Source organism: Ailuropoda melanoleuca, chromosome X (genome assembly GCF_002007445.2).
Source record: "Ailuropoda melanoleuca isolate Jingjing chromosome X, ASM200744v2, whole genome shotgun sequence".
Classification (NCBI taxonomy): Eukaryota; Metazoa; Chordata; class Mammalia; order Carnivora; family Ursidae; genus Ailuropoda; species Ailuropoda melanoleuca.
Genome location: NC_048238.1, coordinates 112,123,289 through 112,141,626, shown reverse-complemented (window position 1 = coordinate 112,141,626; position 18,338 = coordinate 112,123,289). Strand labels below are relative to the sequence as shown.

At 39.1% G+C, this 18,338-nt stretch overlaps 2 protein-coding genes across 15 annotated transcripts in view; one reads left to right on the top strand and one right to left on the bottom strand.

The window, feature by feature from the left end:
* Positions 1 to 10,119, bottom strand: part of FUNDC2 (FUN14 domain containing 2) — a 30,418-nt gene extending 20,299 nt beyond the window's left edge. For 2 of the 3 annotated variants that reach the window (XR_004622433.1, XM_019793084.2), the window contains exons 1-3: positions 9,953 to 10,119; positions 6,329 to 6,479; positions 212 to 287 (exon numbers count right to left, since the gene is read on the bottom strand). Coding sequence is in view for 2 of the 3 variants with exons in the window: in XM_019793084.2 (XP_019648643.1) it covers positions 212 to 287; positions 6,329 to 6,479; positions 9,953 to 10,085 (360 nt within the window). In the remaining variant the exon portion in view is untranslated. The remainder of the gene's footprint in view (positions 1 to 211; positions 288 to 6,328; positions 6,480 to 9,952) is intronic. The other variant, XM_002930253.4, reaches the window with a different exon arrangement.
* Positions 10,120 to 10,157: 38 nt separating this feature from the next.
* The window catches only part of F8 (coagulation factor VIII), a 123,423-nt gene continuing 115,242 nt past the window's right edge, over positions 10,158 to 18,338 (top strand). For 9 of the 12 annotated variants that reach the window (XM_034649651.1, XM_034649654.1, XM_034649649.1 and 6 more), the window contains exon 1: positions 12,463 to 12,836. In XM_034649651.1, the coding sequence (XP_034505542.1) occupies positions 12,691 to 12,836 (146 nt within the window). In that variant the 5' untranslated portion in view covers positions 12,463 to 12,690. Of the gene's footprint in view, positions 10,280 to 12,430; positions 12,837 to 18,338 lie in introns of those variants that run through there. The other 3 variants (XM_034649652.1, XM_034649656.1, XM_034649653.1) reach the window with 3 other exon arrangements.

Sequence of the window (18,338 nt, the reverse complement as noted above, 5' to 3'; positions counted from 1 at the left end):
GGAGCTATGATAAGGAATATGTACTACTAATGTGACTACTAACTGATGAAATTTGATTCAAAGGGTCACTAGCATTTCAAATAGTACACTGAAAAGAACTGCAAAAGCTATTCTAGTGTAATAGAGCCACGCCTGTATTAGAGCTCCTCATACCACATTCCTACTGGGCAAGGGGGATTTCCACACATCTAGGGATATTTCACGTACAGACCTGAAGGAGAAAAAATCCACCTCCCACAGCTGTTGCAGCCAACTTTCCAAGCTTCTGGAATATGAAACCTGTGCACCTACAAAAACCAAACCAACGTCAGAGAAGTTGACAGGCTGTCAACTGCACACAAACATGCACTTCTAACAATGTTCAGATTCTACTTACCTTGGAATGATCCAGCTCTTTCCCACTCTTACATGATATAAGCAGAAACCAGAGGCTCTGAACTCAGAAAGACCCTGATTCAAATCTTGGCTCTACCACCATTTTGTGGTCTTGAGCAAATCCCTTAAAACTTTCAGGTTGCACTTTAATTTTTTTAAAAGATTGATTCATTGATTGATTGATTGGAGAGACAGAGCACGAGCAGGGGGCGAGGGGGGGCAGATGGACAGGCAGACTGCCAAGAAGCGATCCCAGGACTCCGGGATCATGACCTGAGCTGACAGCAGACGCTTAATCAACTGAGCCACCCAGGCGGGCACCCCTGGGTTGCATTTTAGAAGATGACTCTGGCTACATTGTGGAAAAGGGATTCCAGGGGAAAGCATAAAGGCAAATATCCTCCTAGGAAATTAACAAACATGAGGGGACCCCGAAACTCTGCAAACTAGTAAGTGACTTTGGCAAGATTGCAGCATAAAAGAGCAATATACAATACTCAATTGTGTTTCTATGTATAAGCAATGAACAATTAGAAACTGAAATTTAAAAATACCATTTACAATAGTATCAAAAATAAGAATGTGCAAGACCTACAAAGCATTGCTAAGAGAAATTAAAAGAAACCTAAACATGGTTTATGGATCAATGCAATCCCAAAATCTCATCAGGTTTTTTGTAGAAATTGGCAGCAAGCTTATTCTAAAATTCATATGAAAATGCTGTGTACCCAGAACAGTCAAATCAACTTTAAAGAAGAACAAAGTTGTAAGACTTACCTGATTTCATGACTTATTATAAAGTTACAGTGATCAGGGGCGTCTGGGTGGCTCAGTTGGTAAGCATCTGCCTTCCACTCAGTCATGATCCCAGAGTCCTGGGATCGAGCCCCCCATCGGGCTTCCTACTCAGCGGGAAGCCTGCTTCTCCCTCCTGGTGTTCCCTCTCCCCCTCCTGGTGTTCCCTCTCTCACTGTGTCTCTCTCTGTCCAATAAATAAATAAAATCTTTAAAAAATAAAAAAAAATAAAGTTACAGTGATCAAAACAGTGGGATACTAGCACAAAGACTGACAAATCCACTTAACAAAGAGTTTAGGGACGCCTGGATGGCTCAGTCAGTTAAGCATCTGACTCTTGATCTCAGCTCAGGTCTTGATCTCAGGGTCGCGGGTTTAAGCCCCACACTGGGCTCCACACTGGGCATGGAGCCTACTGAAAAACTAAAACTAAAACTAAAAATACTTTAAAAAACAAAACAAAACAAGGAGTTCAGAGACAGGGGCACCTGGATGGCTCAGTCAGAAGAGCATGGGACTCTTGATCTCAGGGTCATGAGTCTGAGCCCCACATTGGGGATAGAGATTACTTAAAAATAAAATCTTAAAAAAAAAGAGTTCAGAAACAGACATATAGTCAACTGGTTTTTGACACAGGTGCAAAAGCAATTCAGTGTAGAGAAGTATAGTCTATTCATCAAAACATGTGGGCACAATTAGGTATTATGCAAATAAAGAACTTGGATTCCTACCTTGCAACATATACAAAAAGTAAATCAAAATGAATCATGGACCTAATGCCCTATATATCATCTAGAAGAAAACACAGAAGAAAATTTTAAGTGATCCTAGATTAGGAAAATATTCTCAGACATGACACCAAAAGCTAGAGCTACAAAGAAAAAGAGTTGATAAATTACATTTCAAGGTTCAGAACTTCTGTTCTTTACTGTTAAGAGAATAAAAAGCTAAAGAGTAGAAGAATATATTTGAAAATCACATATCTGATATAAAACTTATATCTGGAATATATAAAGAACACTCATAATTCTGTAATGAGAAAACCAACATCCCAATAAAAATACGGAGAAAAAATTTGAACAGATACCTCATCAAACATAGATGGATGGCAAAAATAAGCCCATGAAAAGATGCTATTATCATTAATCATTAGGGAAATACAAATTAAAACCACAATGAGATACCATTTTATAGCCACCAGGATGGTTGTAATCAAAAAACCGTAATGCCCAAGTGTTACTGAAGATGTGGAAAAACGGGAACCCTCATACATTGCTGGTAGAGGTATAAGACAGTACAGGCATTTTATTTTTTTTAAGGATTTTATTTATTTATTTGACAGAGAGAGACAGCGAGAGAGTTCCGGAACACAAGCAGGGGCAGAGGGAGAGGGAGAAGCAGGCTTCCCACTGAGCAGGGAGCCCGATACGGGGCTCAAGCCCAGGACCCTGGGATCATGACCTGCGCAGAAGGCAGACGCTTAACGACTGGGCCACCCAGGTGCCCCAGTACAGGCATTTTAGAAATGTGCATGTCAGGTTCTTAAGAAGTTAAAGCATTCCACCTATAACCCCAGCCATACTATTTCTAGGTATTTACCCAAAAGAAATAAAAGCATATGTTCACAGAGACTTATACACAAATGTTCATAGCAGTTTTAGCCCCAAAGTGGAAACAAACCAATATCCATCAAAGGTAAATGGATAAACAAAATAGTTCATCCACACAATGGACTACAACTACTCATCAAGGAAAAGGAATGAACTACTGATTTAAAAAAAAACAGCACAAATGAACCTCAAAATTAGTATGCTAAGCAGAAGAAAGCAGCCAGACAAAAAAGAACACATACTGTATAATTCCATTAATATATAATTCTAGAAGATGCAAAGTAAGCTATAGAGATAGAATCCATATCAGTGATTGGTGGGGGGATAAAAGGAATTATGAAGAGGCTCAAAGAATCTTTTAGAGTGATGGATGTGTTCATTACCTTGACTGTGGTAATAATTTATGGGTGTGTATATGTCAAAATTTATCAAATTGTATATTTTTAAAAGATTTTATTTATTTGATAGAGAGTGATAGCACAAGCAGGGGGAGGGGCAGAGGGAGAGGAGGGGAACAGGGAGCTTCAATTCCAGGACCCCTGGGATCATGACCTGAGCTGAAGGCGGATGCTTAACCAATTGAGCCACCCAGGCGTCCCTCAAATTGTATACTTTAAACAAGTGTAGCTTATGATATGCCAATTTATTTATTAAACTTTTAAAAAAAATAAAGAATAGCCAAGAAATTCCTGAAAAACAAAATGGCAGTTACACACACACACACACACACACACACACACACAGATGCCTTACATATAACAGAGGGAGTGCAGCAGAGTAGTGGGGAAAGGATAACTTTTGCAATAAACTGAGTTGTGACAACTGGGTATTCCACGTGAAAAAAACAAGAGGATTCTATCACACACTAAACACAAAAAACAATTCCAGGTAGATTTATAAATGTAAATGTGAAAGGTAAAGCAATAAAGTTCTCATATGGGGTAGGCAAAGATTACTTAAACAGGACACAAAAATTACTAATCATTAAGGTAAAGATCAATAAAACTGACTATATTAAAAATAAGATCAGTTCATCAAAAGACACCAAAAGGCAAATGAAAAGACAATCACAGAATGCAGAATGAGTGAAAATATCTGTAAAATGTAAACCAACAAAGGACTCCCATTCAGAATATATAAAGAACTCTTATAACTCAGTAAAGAATGACAACAGAAAAATACAAAGGATTAAAAATGAGACTTTATCAAAGAAGAGATCCAAAATCGTCAAGAAACATATGTAAAAGTTATTCAGGAAAATGTAAATGAAAACCATGTGAGATACCACTATCAGACCAGCAAAACTTTAAGTCTGGTAATAGCAAGCGCTTACAAGAATGTAGAGCATCAGGAACACTTAATCCTTGCTGGGAAGGTAAACTGTTACCACCACTTTTGGAAAGCAGTTTGACATTACCCAGCAAAGCGGAAGATACTTCTATCCCATGACCTAGCAATTCAACTCCTAGGTATAGACCATACAAAAATGTGCGTATTATACACCAGGAAATTTATACAGTGTTCGTATCAGCATTGTTTAAATTAGCCAAAAACTGAATCAACTCAAATGTCAGTCATCACCTGGAAAAAAATACTGTGGTATATTCATGCAATGAAATTCTGTCTACAAATGAAAACAAAAAAACTACAACTACAAACAAAACAAATTGAGCAAAAAAGGTAAGAGTCAAAAGAATACACATAATTGCATTTATTTAAAGTTCAAAAGCCAGTAAACTGTAGTATATTATTTACTGATAGAATTGGTGTTAAAACTACAAAGAAAAGCAAAGAAATAACTGTATAATAATCAGTACGGCATTTATCTCTAGAGTTCTTGGGGTGCTAGTCACATTTTCTTAACCCGTGTGGTTGTTACATAGGTGTTTGCTCTATATGTATTCATTAAAATGTACAAACATTATATGTACTGTTCTGTATTTATATTATCTTGTACAACATTTTTAAATGTAAAAAGTATAGATGAGATTGACGCATTATATATTCCTCACTAAATCTGCTATTAAAATTTTTGAATTTATTACAAATGAAACCATAAGCTATGTCACAATTGAGGAAGTTATTATCTAACATAGTACGTGGCTAGCTCCTAGTTATACCACTTTCTATCTCTATGGCCCTGGGCCTTTTGAGCCTTAATTCCTATAAAATGAGCATAATTACAGTACCAATTTCAGAGTTGTTGTGAGAAGGAAATGAGATATCTATATAAATAGTAAAATATTTGTGTATTTTTGTGTTTTCTACTTCTTGGTATGGAGAAAAGTGAACTCCTGTATACTCTTGATGGAATTGCAAATTGGTACAACCATCGTGAAAAACAATATGGAGGTGTCTCAAAAATTAAAAATAGGGTGCCTGGGTGGCTCAGTCAGTTAAGCGTCTGCCTTCAGCTCAGGTCGTGATCCTGGGGTCCTGGGACTGAACCCTGCATTGGGCTCCCTGCTCAGTGGGGAGTCTGCTTGTCCCTTTCCCTCTGCCATTCCCCATCTTGTGCTCTCTGGCGCTCTCTCTCTGTCAAATAAATAAATAAAATCTTTTTAAAATTTTTTAAAAAATTAAAAACAGAACTATAAGATCCAGCAACTCCACTTTGGGGAATATATCTAAAGAAAATAAAAACACTAACTCAAAAAGATACCTGGACCCCCACATTCATTGAAGCACTATTTCCAATAGCCAAGTCATGGAAACAACCTAAGTGTATATCAATGGATGAATGGATAAACATGTGATATATATACATACACACACCACACACACCATGGAATATGATTAAGCCATAAAAAAATGAACTCCTACCATTTATGACAATGTGGATTGACCTTGAGCACATTATGCTGAGTGAGAAGTCAGACAAAGAAAGACAAATACTATATGATGTCAGTTAATAATATGCAATCTGAAACAAACAAACACAAAACTCATAGAAAAAGTGATCAAATTTGTGGTTACCAGACGCAGGGGGTCGGGGGAGGGAGAATTAGATGAAAGTGGTCAAAAGGTACAAACTTCCACTTAGAAGTAAGTATTAGGGAGGTAACGTACAATGTGATGACTACAGATACAACTGCTGTATGGTATATAAGAAAATGGTTAGGAGAGTAGATTCTGAGAGTTCTCATTACGAGAAGAAAAATTTTTTCTTCTTTTTTTATTGTCTGTGCATGAGATGATGAATGTTCACTAAACCTATTGTGGTAATCATTTCACAATATATGTAAGTCAAACCATCATGCTGTATCCCTTAAACAGTGATGTATATTTATTTCTCAATAAAACTGGAAGAAAAATGAGGATAGACAACCCAGTACCAATTTCAGAGTTGTTGTGAGAAGGAAATGAAATATATAAATACTCAAAATAGTGCCTGGCATATAATAAATACTATGTTTAGATGAATGCTACACATTAAGTGATCAATTTCACAAAAATCAATGTGTTTTTATTAGTTAAGGAGATGGTTCCTGTAACTGCAATACTAAATCATGCAAAAAAAACACTGGACATCTTTCTCATCACTTACCATCCAGTGACACCTCCAATTAACAGCTGGGTTGCCACACTATATTTTTCAGCTGAGGGCCCAGATTCCTGCCCAAACAGCTTGCGCCACCATGGCTGCTTTTTAGCAAATTCTGCAAGGTCCAGTGACTCAAAATTTCCCTCAAAGTTTCCTACAAGAATTAAGATACTGAATAAGAAAATATTTACTTCTACAATAAATCACAATTCTTAACTAGATTAAGAGATTTTTAAGGAAATGGGTATTGTAGTAAGAACTTGCAAATATTATTCTATTTTAAATGGCAAATTAACTCTGAAACTGTGGCTAGCGACTTGAAACTCAGGCTAAAATCTACAAATAATATCTTAGAGAAAAAAAATACTAGACAATTTAGAATTAGTACTCTAGTTCTTCTCAAATTTAAAAACAACCAATGGATGTACAAAACCTGATAGTAAAATAATGTATCCTAAATGAAATGGATTTTCTTCATTTGCTTCTCCTTTTCAAGAATACCTCAATACTATTTAGCCCACAAATTCACAAACTCTTGCCACTATATGGATCTCCACTGACAATAAAGATAAAAGGTGATGTTCAATTAAGCTGTTACTATTTACCAGGCAATGTGCTAAATAATAAACATGTATATCTAATTAAATCCACAGAACACAGTAGGTACAAAACAAGGTACTATTTATTAACCCCACTTTATAATTAAGAAATGGAGGCTCAGAAGTTAAGTGATTTGCCCAAGAAAGGAAAAATAGTTAACAAAATGTCTAATCCCTTTCTTTGTGGGAAGATAATATAGGGATAAACACTGCAGAGAGAAAGTGAAGATGACTGAAATTAATGGAGATATATACTTTGTTTTGCAAGGCAATATTTTTAAGATGTTCACTCTCTCCATATCCATCTATAGACTCAATGCCATCCCAGTCAAAAAGTACATTTTTATCTAGAAATTGAGAAGCTGGTTCTAAAATTTATATGGAGATGCAAAGGACTACCTAGTGTTCCAGTTACTATGGCAAATTACCCCAAAACTTCATAGAGCCAAACAATAATTTGTCATACTCTTAGATTCTGTGGATCAGGATTCACACAGCATATAGCATTACAATCCATTCCTATTCCATGATGTCTGAAGATTCAGCTGGAAGACTGACAGGGAGAAGGTCTGGAATCATCTTCTACATTTCACGTATACAGGCTGCCTCTCTACCTGAGTTAATCTGGACTTCCTTACAGCATGGTGCCTAGGCTCAAGGGTGCATCCCAAGGGAGGCAGTGAGAGAGCAGGGAGGAGCTTGGGGGCTAAGCAGAAGCTGTTAACTATTTAAGACCTAGCCCCAGAATCCATGCAGTGTTACTTCCACCACATTCTGTAGAAACAGTCACAAACTCCCGCACAGATTCAGGAGGGAATATATAGATTCCATCACTGAATGGGAGGAGTGTCAAAGTCACACTGGGAGAAGAGCAGGTGGAATGAAAGCTATTGTTGCAGTCACTTAGGAAAATACAATGTGCCACAAGTGGTCAAAACAGTTTTGGGGAAAAAAAGAACAAAGTTTGGGGTGCCTGGGTGGCCCAGTCAGTTAAGCCTCCCACTCTTGGTTTCAGCTCAGGTCATGGTCTCACGTTGTGAGACTGAGCCCTGTGTGGGACTCCCTGCTCAGCAAGGAGTCAGCTTGGGATTCTTTCCCCATCTGCCCCTCCCGCTCTGTTCCTTTCCCCCCTCCCCACCTGCTCACGTGTGCTCTCTCTCTCAAATAAATAAATAAATCTTTAACCAAAAAAGAGAGAGAGAGAGAGAGAACAAAGTTCAAGGAATTTCAAGACTTCTTACAAAGCTACAGTGCAATACAGCTACCTAACGTCAAGACTTATAAAGCTACCATACTTGACAGTGTAGAACTGACATAGATATACGAATGGAAGAGAATACAGAGTCCGCAAGTAGATGTCCACAGTCATTCGATTTTTGATAACATGGCATCAAGGCAATTTAACAGGGAAAGAGTGTTTTCAACAAATCGTGTTAGAGCTACTAGGTATCTGTACTAAAAAAAAGAATGCAATCCCTACCTTACATCGTATACACAAAATATAATTCAACATGGATCACAGATCCCAATTTAACAGAACCAAAATATGGATGTTTGAGGAACTAGGTATTCTATGGGCTTATTTTTCCAATGTAACAACATTAGACACCAGTACAAAAGAACACTAAAACATTAATGCTGTGTTGAAGAAGAAATTCTCTCCCTGGGTTAGAGAATATCACTGAAAACAAGAATGAGTTTTGAGGTTTTTAAGATTTATTTATTTTAGAGAGGGGAGAGGAACAGAGGGAAAGGGAGGGGGAAACAATCTTGGGCAGACTCCCCGCTGAGCACAGAGCCCCACGCTGCAAGGCTCCATTGCCGGCTCGATTTCAGGGCTCGATTTCACGACCCTGAGATCACGACCAGAGCTGAAACCAAGACTCTGACGCTTAACCCACAGCGCCATCCAATCACAATAATGTGATTTTATCAAGCCCCTCAGCTCGATAGGAGGCTCCAGTCAGAATGGGGATCAAATCAGAGACGTTTAGTTCATGCAACTTCAGTTATTCAACGAACACTGTTAAACAGTATGTAAACAAAAGTCATTTAGCCTTGTTTATGGGTCCAGAAAATCAATGATCACAGTATTATGTGATCATCACTACGATAAAGATTGAAATTCATTATGCCAACCTCAAAATTTCCCACAACCGTTTCCTAGGAGCAAATATCTAATTAACCTATATATTTTAAGTGAATGAACGCAGTGTACGCTGCAGGAAAATAATTACATTGTGCATTCCAACCCCTTAGTCATTTAAATTCGGTGGGGTGTTGGGCAACGTTTAACAATCGGCTGGGGGTGATGTCTAGCGTACACCAATTTTCACGATGTATTCACTCCCTGTGAGTGTGACATCATGTAACTGTGACATCGCTACATAATTTATGTAATTTTAGGTTTATATAATTGGGTTTTCGATGATGGCTGTGTTTAGCAATGGGATCTTGTGAACCAGTACTGAACTGAATATAACCTGAAGGTAATTAGTAGCGAAAGAAGCATGATTTAAAGTCATGCTCCTCTGAGTATTTGATTATAGGGAATCTTCTTTGACTACACGGACTAAATTTTAAAAACTTCAAAGTACAATTCCATGTGTACTACTCTTTCAAAACCATCAACAGCCAAGAGAAGGCTCCTCTGCACACAGAAAGAGGCTTGCCAGGTGTTTGAGATAAAGGGACAAAGAAGCCGCCTTAGTCTGAAAGTGCCAGAGCGCTTCCGAGAACAAGGACAGAATGTCTCCGGCTTTAGCCTGTTTGGGGCGACGCCGGAAGGCTGACTGAGCCCAACCAGAGACAACACCCTGGGGCAGTTCGGACCCAGCCTGGTGCCTGACCTTGGCCAGACCCTGGGAGCGGCTGGGTCAGGGGCGAGCACAAGACGCCCTCCCCGCCCATGCGCTGCCAGAACTCCCGTGGGAGCTCTGCCGGGACCCGCAGGCGCGGAGCCCGTCCCCTTCCGGAGCTGAGAAAGGCGTCTCCCCGTGGCGCCGGCGCTGCGCGCGCCCGCCCTTACCTTGACTGGACGCGGCCATTTCGGCGAGCTCGTCTCGCGATGACACCCGCAGCGTTTCGGCGCGGTAGGACGCGGAGTGGCGCGCCGTCACCGCCGCAAGCTGGCTTCCGGTACGTGGGGCAGATGTTTCCATTCCCACGGCGGCAGCGGAAGAGGGCGGGTCAGGCGCCTAGCGGTCACTTCCCACCCCCGCGCACAGCTGCGTCACAAGGCTCCGCGGCCCCGCCCAGCAGGTGCGCCGAGACGCGCATGCGCAGAGAGCCTGCGCTGACGGAGGTGCTCGCCTCGAAGACTCTTTAGACGCGATCGCCACCTTGCCGTTCCCTAGTAAGGACTCTTACCCATTACTTTATTGAAATTAAAGCTGGTTTGAGTTGTTAGTTCATGTAAACGTTGAGCACATATTTATTAGTGCTTGCTGTGTGCCCGACTTTGTTCCAATAGAGAAAGTCAGACACTTAAAAACCACTGCGATGATAAGATACGCTTAGAAGCTTACCTGCCTGCAGTGCTTATGGAGCCATTTAGCTCTGTGCCAGGGCACGTGTCCCCACCCCACCCCTAAGCTACTCCTCTCGCTCTCACGCTATCCCAGTTAATGGCAAGTTCACCATTCCAAAAACTTTGGTGTTAATTTTGAACGCCTCTCTCAACGCCACAAATCCAATTCATCAGCAACTCCCATAAATACCGCTTCACAGTGAATGCAACCGTTTCTCACCCTCCAGTGCTATCATCTTAGCCCAACTCACAGTCATTTCTTGCCCAAAGTTAACAGGTCTACTTGCTCCTACCCTTATTCGCCTAAAGTCTGTTCTCTCCACCTCGGCCACAAAGATCAGTCTAAAAGGTAATTCTGATCACAGCCTTGCTCTACTCAGAACCCTACCATGGCTCCCTATTGCCCTCAGTAGAGAAGCCAAACTCCTTTGCTGAACTGTAACCTACTCGGTGAGATTTTTCATGACCATCCTCCTTTAAAATTGCGATCTGGTACATCCCTCCTTCCCCTTCCCCTGCTTACTTTCCTTTCGTGCACAGCACTTATTTCACCTTACAACACACTGTAAGGTACTCATGTGTGATTAGTGTTAATTATATCAGTTGCTTGCATTTCTCAATGCCATGTACCCAGTGCATGGAAGTATAGCATAGGAGTTTGGAGCATGACGTATGGAGCCAGATTATATGGGTTGAAATGCTACCACTTGCAAACTGTGTGACCTTGGCCAAGTTGCCTAACCTCTCTGTGTTTCAGTTTCATCACCTGTAAAATGAAGACAAGACTAGCAGCTGCATTAAAGTAACTTACAACAATTCCTGGCATATAGTACATGCCAGCTGTTGTTTCTGCATCCTGATGCCTGACAGAAGGTCTCAGCAAATGTTTACGAAAGGGACTGCTTCCTGCTGGTTTCCAAGCTGGACGACACCTCACCAGTTGCTCCCAGGCACATTCATACTTGTGCAGAACTGGACTCTTAGTGATAACATTTCTTATAGCAACCCTAGTCAAGTTTCTTATTATTTCCTATACTTTGAGGCCCTCACTCCCCCTGATAAACATTAACCTGAGTAGGGGCTCTGCTTGAGCTACATATTGATGTAAGGAGATATATCCTATACCTGGGACAAATGCAAACAATCTTAAGAAGCATCAGGTAACAACAATGCAGGATAAATAAATACATGAATGCTGTAAGAAGCATCAGGTAACAACAATGCAGGATAAATAAATACATGAATGCTGCATAGTTATGAGTGCTACATAGAAAAATGAAGCCAAGAGGGATATCAGTAGTGCCCAGGGAGGGGGTTAGAGAGCTTACAATGTAAATGTGGTGGTCCACATTGAAGCTTATTGAGAAGGCAAGATTTGAGCCAAGACTTGAAGGAGATGTGGAAGTGGAAATGTGTGGCAATTGGGGGGAAAGATGTTTCAAGTAGAGGAGATAGCAAGTGCTAAGGTCTAGGTGCAAGAGTGTGCTTGGTATTTTAAGGAAGAGCAAGAAGGCCAGTAGTCATAGTGACATGAGACCACAGAGGTCTGGAGGAAAGGGACATGTAGATCATGGGAGATGCTCTAGGCCATGGTAAAGACTTAGGGTTTTACTCTGAGTGAGGTCAGAAGCCGGTGGAGCGTCTGAGTGAAGGAGTGACACGATCTGCTTTATAGTTTTAAAAAGTCACTCGGTGGCTGTGTGAGGGGCAAGGGTAAAAAGAGCAAGACTATTAGAATACTGGTGACTCTTTGTTTGTGCAAGTGGATTCCAGAATTTCCAACAACATCCACAGCTTCTTTTGCTGCTGCTGCTACTAAGGAAGGAGGTTGGAGTAGGCTAGAAATATGAATGCACCTTAAAGCTGCTCTTCACCTTGACCCCTCCCTCTCTCTCTCTTCCTTTCCTTAAAGGTTCTGATTAAAGCAGCATTCTTGTACCCCTAGTACTCTCAGAAGTGAATGGGTTAAGATTTAGCTCCACCTCTCTTTTCCTATTCACTTCTTCCTGTGGCTGCTTCCCTCTGCTAAAAGGGAAACAATCTTATCTGTTACTGCTTACTGCTAATGCTGCTGTAACATCCAGCAGGTAAAGTTCCCTAAAATTCACAGCAAAAATTTTGGGACTTTTCACTAAATCATAGAAAATTTACCTTTTTTTCTTCTGGGAGCTGAAGATATTTTAGAGAAGAATTAATCTTTTGTTTCTCCAGTTGAACATTTCCTAGCAATACGAGCCATGCAAATAGAACTCTCCACCTGCTTCTTTCTGTGCCTTTTGCCATTCAGCTTTAGTGCCACCAGAAGATACTACCTGGGTGCAGTGGAGCTGTCCTGGGACTATATGCAAAGTGAACTGCTCAGTGAGCTTCACGTGGACACAAGGTAAAGGCGCGTTCTATAGGGTCCAGTCAGGATTGTGAGGATGTGACTGGTTGGAGGAAGGTGCAGACCTCAGGTTAGGATGGTTGTGATGGTAGTTAAGCACTGAAAAAGCACTGTTGAGGTAAAGTGTGTGTGCTAATTGCCAATCCTTTTCACAGATCTGAACTATTTGTTGATATATTGTTATGATTTGTCCATTGCTTCTCTTTGTCACATGCTGTTACTTTGGAAACTATACAGTAGAGGGAGAAGGAAGAGGCAAGGAGCCTGAGAGAAAACAAAACTTTCCTCAGCCTACCCCCAAGCTTCCATACAGAGAAACAGAACAATGAGATCCCATCAGTATTACACATAACTTTAGTCTGTAGTTCTTCTGTGTGGATGTGGTGTGGTTTTGATACCTTTGCCCAGTTTGTGTTTAAGAATAGTATTAGCCATGGGGCGCCTGGGTGGCACAGCGGTTAAGTGTCTGCCTTCGGCTCAGGGTGTGATCCCGGCGTTATGGGATCAAGCCCCACATCAGGCTCCTCTGCTGGGAGCCTGCTTCTTCCTCTCCCACTCCCCCTGCTTGTGTTCCCTCTCTCGCTGGCTGTCTCTATCTCTGTCGAATAAATAAATAAAATCTTAAGAAAAAAAAAGAGTAGTATTAGCCATGAGTTCAAAAGCTTTTCATCTTTTTTGGGTTCCAGTGCATTTTGGGAGAGTAGTATTAAATGATTTTTTCAGTATTATCTATGATCATGGATTTATTTGGATTTTTCTGCCTCTTCTTCAGTCAAATTTGGTTATATATATTTTTCTAGAAAGCAATCTAGTTTTTTTCTGGATTTGAAAATGTATTGGTATCAAGTCACATACTGTGGTGATGTTCAACTGTTCTGTGTCTGTAGTTTTATTTCCTTTTTCATTCCTGTGTATGTCCTCTTTCACTCTCTTAAAAATAATGTTTTTAAAAAGTTTCTCAGTTTTGTTGATCTTGTCAGGAATCACCTTTTGTATCTATCAATTTCTGCTTTTGCTTTCATTAATTCATTCCTTCTTCCTGATTTCCTTTGGTTCATTTTGCTGATCTAATTTTGCTTATTGAATTGACTGCTGAAATCATTTATTTTAAATTTTGTTTTGTTTTCTTTAAATGTGTATTACAAAGATTTAAGCCCAGTACATATATAATGGCAATGTAAATATTAAATGTGATCATGTCATACGTTACACTCTTTTTTGTTCCTTCTGTTTGGCTCCCCACCTTCCTTCAATATTAGCCCCCTTCTTGCCTATCCCCAAAGAACCCTATATGATAATATATACTTATGCACCCACACATACACATATATGAAAATAAAAGTTTTCTTGGTCATTGCTTCTTTTACAACAATGGGATATTATACACACATTTCTCTCTCATTAGCATCTAGTAGAATTCTGCCTAAGTCAGTTAGCATAGCTCCAATTCATATTTTTTTATTTTAGAGAGGGACAGGGGCGGGGAAGGCAGAGGGAGAGGGAGAGAAAGGATCTCAAGCAGGCTCCACGCCCAGTGCCCACCCTGAGATCATGACCTGAGCCTAAATTAAGAGTTGGACACTTAACTGACTAAGCCACGGAGCCAGGTGCTCCAGTTCATTCATTTTAATGGCTGCATAAGATTCTGTATTATTTCCACCTTTCGGTCATTACATACTGGTGCTTTTATTCCTATGTGACAGATTCTCAAGAGGGGTATGACTGGAATGAAGGGAATATTTTCTATTTAGTTTTAATTTCCAGAAAGGCCAGAACTCGTCAAACATTTCTACTATGAACATGAGTGTGCCCTTCTCCCTGCTCTCATATCAGTAAGTTTTATCTTGTTCTTCTAATTTTTGCCAATTTAGGTAGGTATAGAGTGATACTGCATCATTACTTTATTTTTTTAATTTTTTTTTAAGATTTTATTTATTTATTTGACAGAGATAGAGACAGCCAGCAAGAGAGGGAACACAAGCAGGGGGAGTGGGAGAGGAAGAAGCAGGTTCATTGCAGAGGAGCCTGATGTAGGGCTCGATCCCATAACGCCGGGATCACGCCCTGAGCCGAAGGCAGACGCTTAACCGCTGTGCCACCCAGGCGCCCCTGCATCATTACTTTAATTGCATTCCTTTTATTTCTTAGGTTGAACATCTTTTCAAATGCCTGTTGGCTATTGCATTTATATTTTGAGATTTGACTGTTTGTATGTTTTGCCCGTTTTTCTTTGGGCTCTTTTATTTTTTTAATTACAAAACCCTTTTATTATCACAAATATTAACTATTTGTTATACTGCATTAACATACTAATGTATAGTACAATTTCTCCCAAGACCTATTGTCTACCGACTTTGTTTGTAACTTTTACTAAAATTTATAGTCAAATATATCTATCTTTTCTTTCATATCTTCAGAGTGGCCAGTGTTGGTTAAGAATATTTTCTGCATATCAAGGTTGTATGTGTATTTCCCAAATTTTCTTGCAAGATTTTTATTGTTTTGCTTTTTACATTTGTCATCAGTTCATCTGATAATTATTTTTGTATATGGTATAGAAATGGGATCTGTGTAGTTTTATTTCCATCCAGATTAATATACTGTGGCAGTGGCACCATTTATCAAATAATACATCTTTTATTACTGATTTGAATAAACCCATTCATCATACAAACTTTTCATACCTACTGGTATGTATTTCTGGATGCGTTATGCTTCTTCACTGAACTACTCTACTTTTGTCTTGCTATGCCGATACCATACCAATGTGATTACAATGGGTCTATTATATCTTCTGATATCTGGTAAGTGAAATCAGTCCTTGCTGCTCTCTCTTTTTTTTTTTTACCTTTCTTAGCATTTCTTTTTTCTTTAATTTTTATTTGTTCATTTGAGAGAGAGAGAGAGTACACATGTGCACAGAAGCCAGGGAGGGGGAGCAGCAGAGGGAGGGGGAGAAGCAGACTCCCCACTGAGCACAGAGCCCTGATCTGGGGCTCGATGTGGGGCTCAATCCCAGGACCCCGGGATCATGACCTGAGCTGAAGGCAGATGCTTCACTGACTGAGCCACCCAGGCACCCTTACCTTTCTTAGCATTTCTTAGGCATTTTATTCTTTCATATAAAAACTTTAAATTTTCTTCCAATTAAAAAGAGCAAAGTCCTGTTGTGATTTTAATTGGAATTTTATGAAACTTACACTTTAATTTTATTAATATAATTAAGTAATTTATTGTTACATTTATCTCTATGAATTTTATAAATGTGTTGCCATTGTTAATAAAATATTGTCTCTTATTTCTATTTCTTGATGTTTAGTACCAGAATAAAGAAAAGCTATCTGTTTGTTTATATTCATGTTGAATCTAGCTACCTTACAGAATTCTGTTATTAATTCTAGTAATTTTACACTAGAGTCTCTATGAGTATCGAGTCTTATCTCAAGCAAAATGAGACAGATATAGCTCTTTTCCAGTGTTTATAGCCTATTCTTTTTTATCTTATTGAATTTATTAGAAAATACAAGAAAATGTTAAATATTAGTGATGAAAGCAAGCATTCCTGTCTACTCTGTGATTTTACTTGAAATAATCTTAATATTTTGTTATTCAGAATAATATTTGCTGTTCGTTTTGATAAATGGTCTTTGTTACTTCTATTCCAATTTCCCATAAATTTTTTTTAAAGATTTATTTATTTTAAAGAGATAGAGTGAGTGTGCATGAGCCAGAGGACGGGCAGAGGGAGAGGGAGAGAGAGAATCCTGAAACAGACTCCCTGCTGAGCATGGAGCCCAACGTGGGGCTCTTGGGGATTGATCCCATGACCCTGAGATCATGACCTGAGCAGAAATCAAGAGTCAGTCACTTAACTGACTGAGCCACCCAGGCGCCCCCCATAAAATTTTTTATTAGAAATGACTTCAGCATCTCACATCATCTAAATTTTATTTTTTAATATGTTGATTAACAAATGGATTATGTTTATAGATTTCCTGACATTGAATACCCTTACATTCTTGGAGTACAATCTAATGTTCCTATAATTTGATTATTGCTGGGTTCTATGTGCTAATATTTCTTTGAACACTGTATGCCTTTATACCACACTTTGACAGCTCAGCTGGTAGAGCAGAGGACTGTAGAGGTAAATACTGTGTGCCTTTATTATGTGAGATTGATCTATAGCTTTATTTTTGACTATTATTAGATTTTGGTATTAAAATTTTACTGGTTTTATCAAATGAATTGATCAGTGCTCCATCTTTTTGTTTTATAGCTCAAATAACATTAGAATTATCTATTAGTTTAAAAGTTAGATAAGACTCATTTATGAGTCTGTTTGTTCCAGGTGACATTTGCAATATTTTAAATCATCTCTTCAGGCTCTCCTATGAAAATTAGTCAAATCAAGTCTCAGCTTTTTTTGAAGTCAGCTTTAATAATTTTATATCTATGCAGATAATCACTTTAATTTTTTGATTCTGTTGCCACATTATCTAAGTTATGTGCCCTTTCTTTTTCTTAAATTCCTATATCTTTGCTATTTATCTTTTATCCACAAACAGGTTTGCAAGGGATATGTCTATTTTGTTGGTGGTGATATTCTTTTCAAACAATGAGCTTCTAAATTTCTTTGTTTTTCCCAGTTATTTTTTTAAGATTCATTTATTTATTTGAGAACACAAGCAGGAGGGGCAGAAGGAGAGGGAGAGAGAATTAGCAGCAGACTCCGTGCTGAGCGCGGAGCCCAATGTGGGACTCGATCTCACGACCCCGAAATTATGACCTGAGCTGAAAACAAGAGTCGGACGCTCAACTGATTGCACCATCCAGGCACCACCCCCTAGTTATTGTTTAATATTTATTTTTAGATTTTATCTTTGTCAACGATCTCTTAGTTTCTTTTGGCTTATTGTGCTGTATTTTTTCTAATACCTTAAGAAAAGTGATGTTATTTTTCCTTTGTCCTTTGTTTTTAATAGTGAAGGCATTTAAAGCTACACGTTTTCCTCTGAGAACGATGTTTGCATATCACACCGGTTATGATACGAGGTTTTCTCTTCATTGTTTACAGTAGTTTGTGATATTCTCTTGGATTTCATTTAGGATCATGATTTTTTTTCTTTCTTTTCCTTTTTCTAAAGTATCTATTTAAATTCCAGTTAGGTAACATACAGTGTAATATTAGTTTCAGGTTTAGAATTTAGTGATTCAGCACTTCCATACACGCCCCCCAGTGCTCATCACTGACAAGTGCCCTCCTTCATCCCCATCACCTCTTCAACCCATTTCCCCCCACACTTCTCTCCTCTGGTAACCATCAGTGTGTTCTCCATAGTTAAGAGTCTGTTTCGTGGTTTGTCTCTCTTCTTTTTTCTTTTCTTTGCTTGTTTTGTTTCTTGAATTCCACATATGAGTGAAATCATATGGTATTTGTCTTTCTCTGACTGACTTACTTTACTTAGCATAATACCCTCTAGCTTGGCAAATGACACT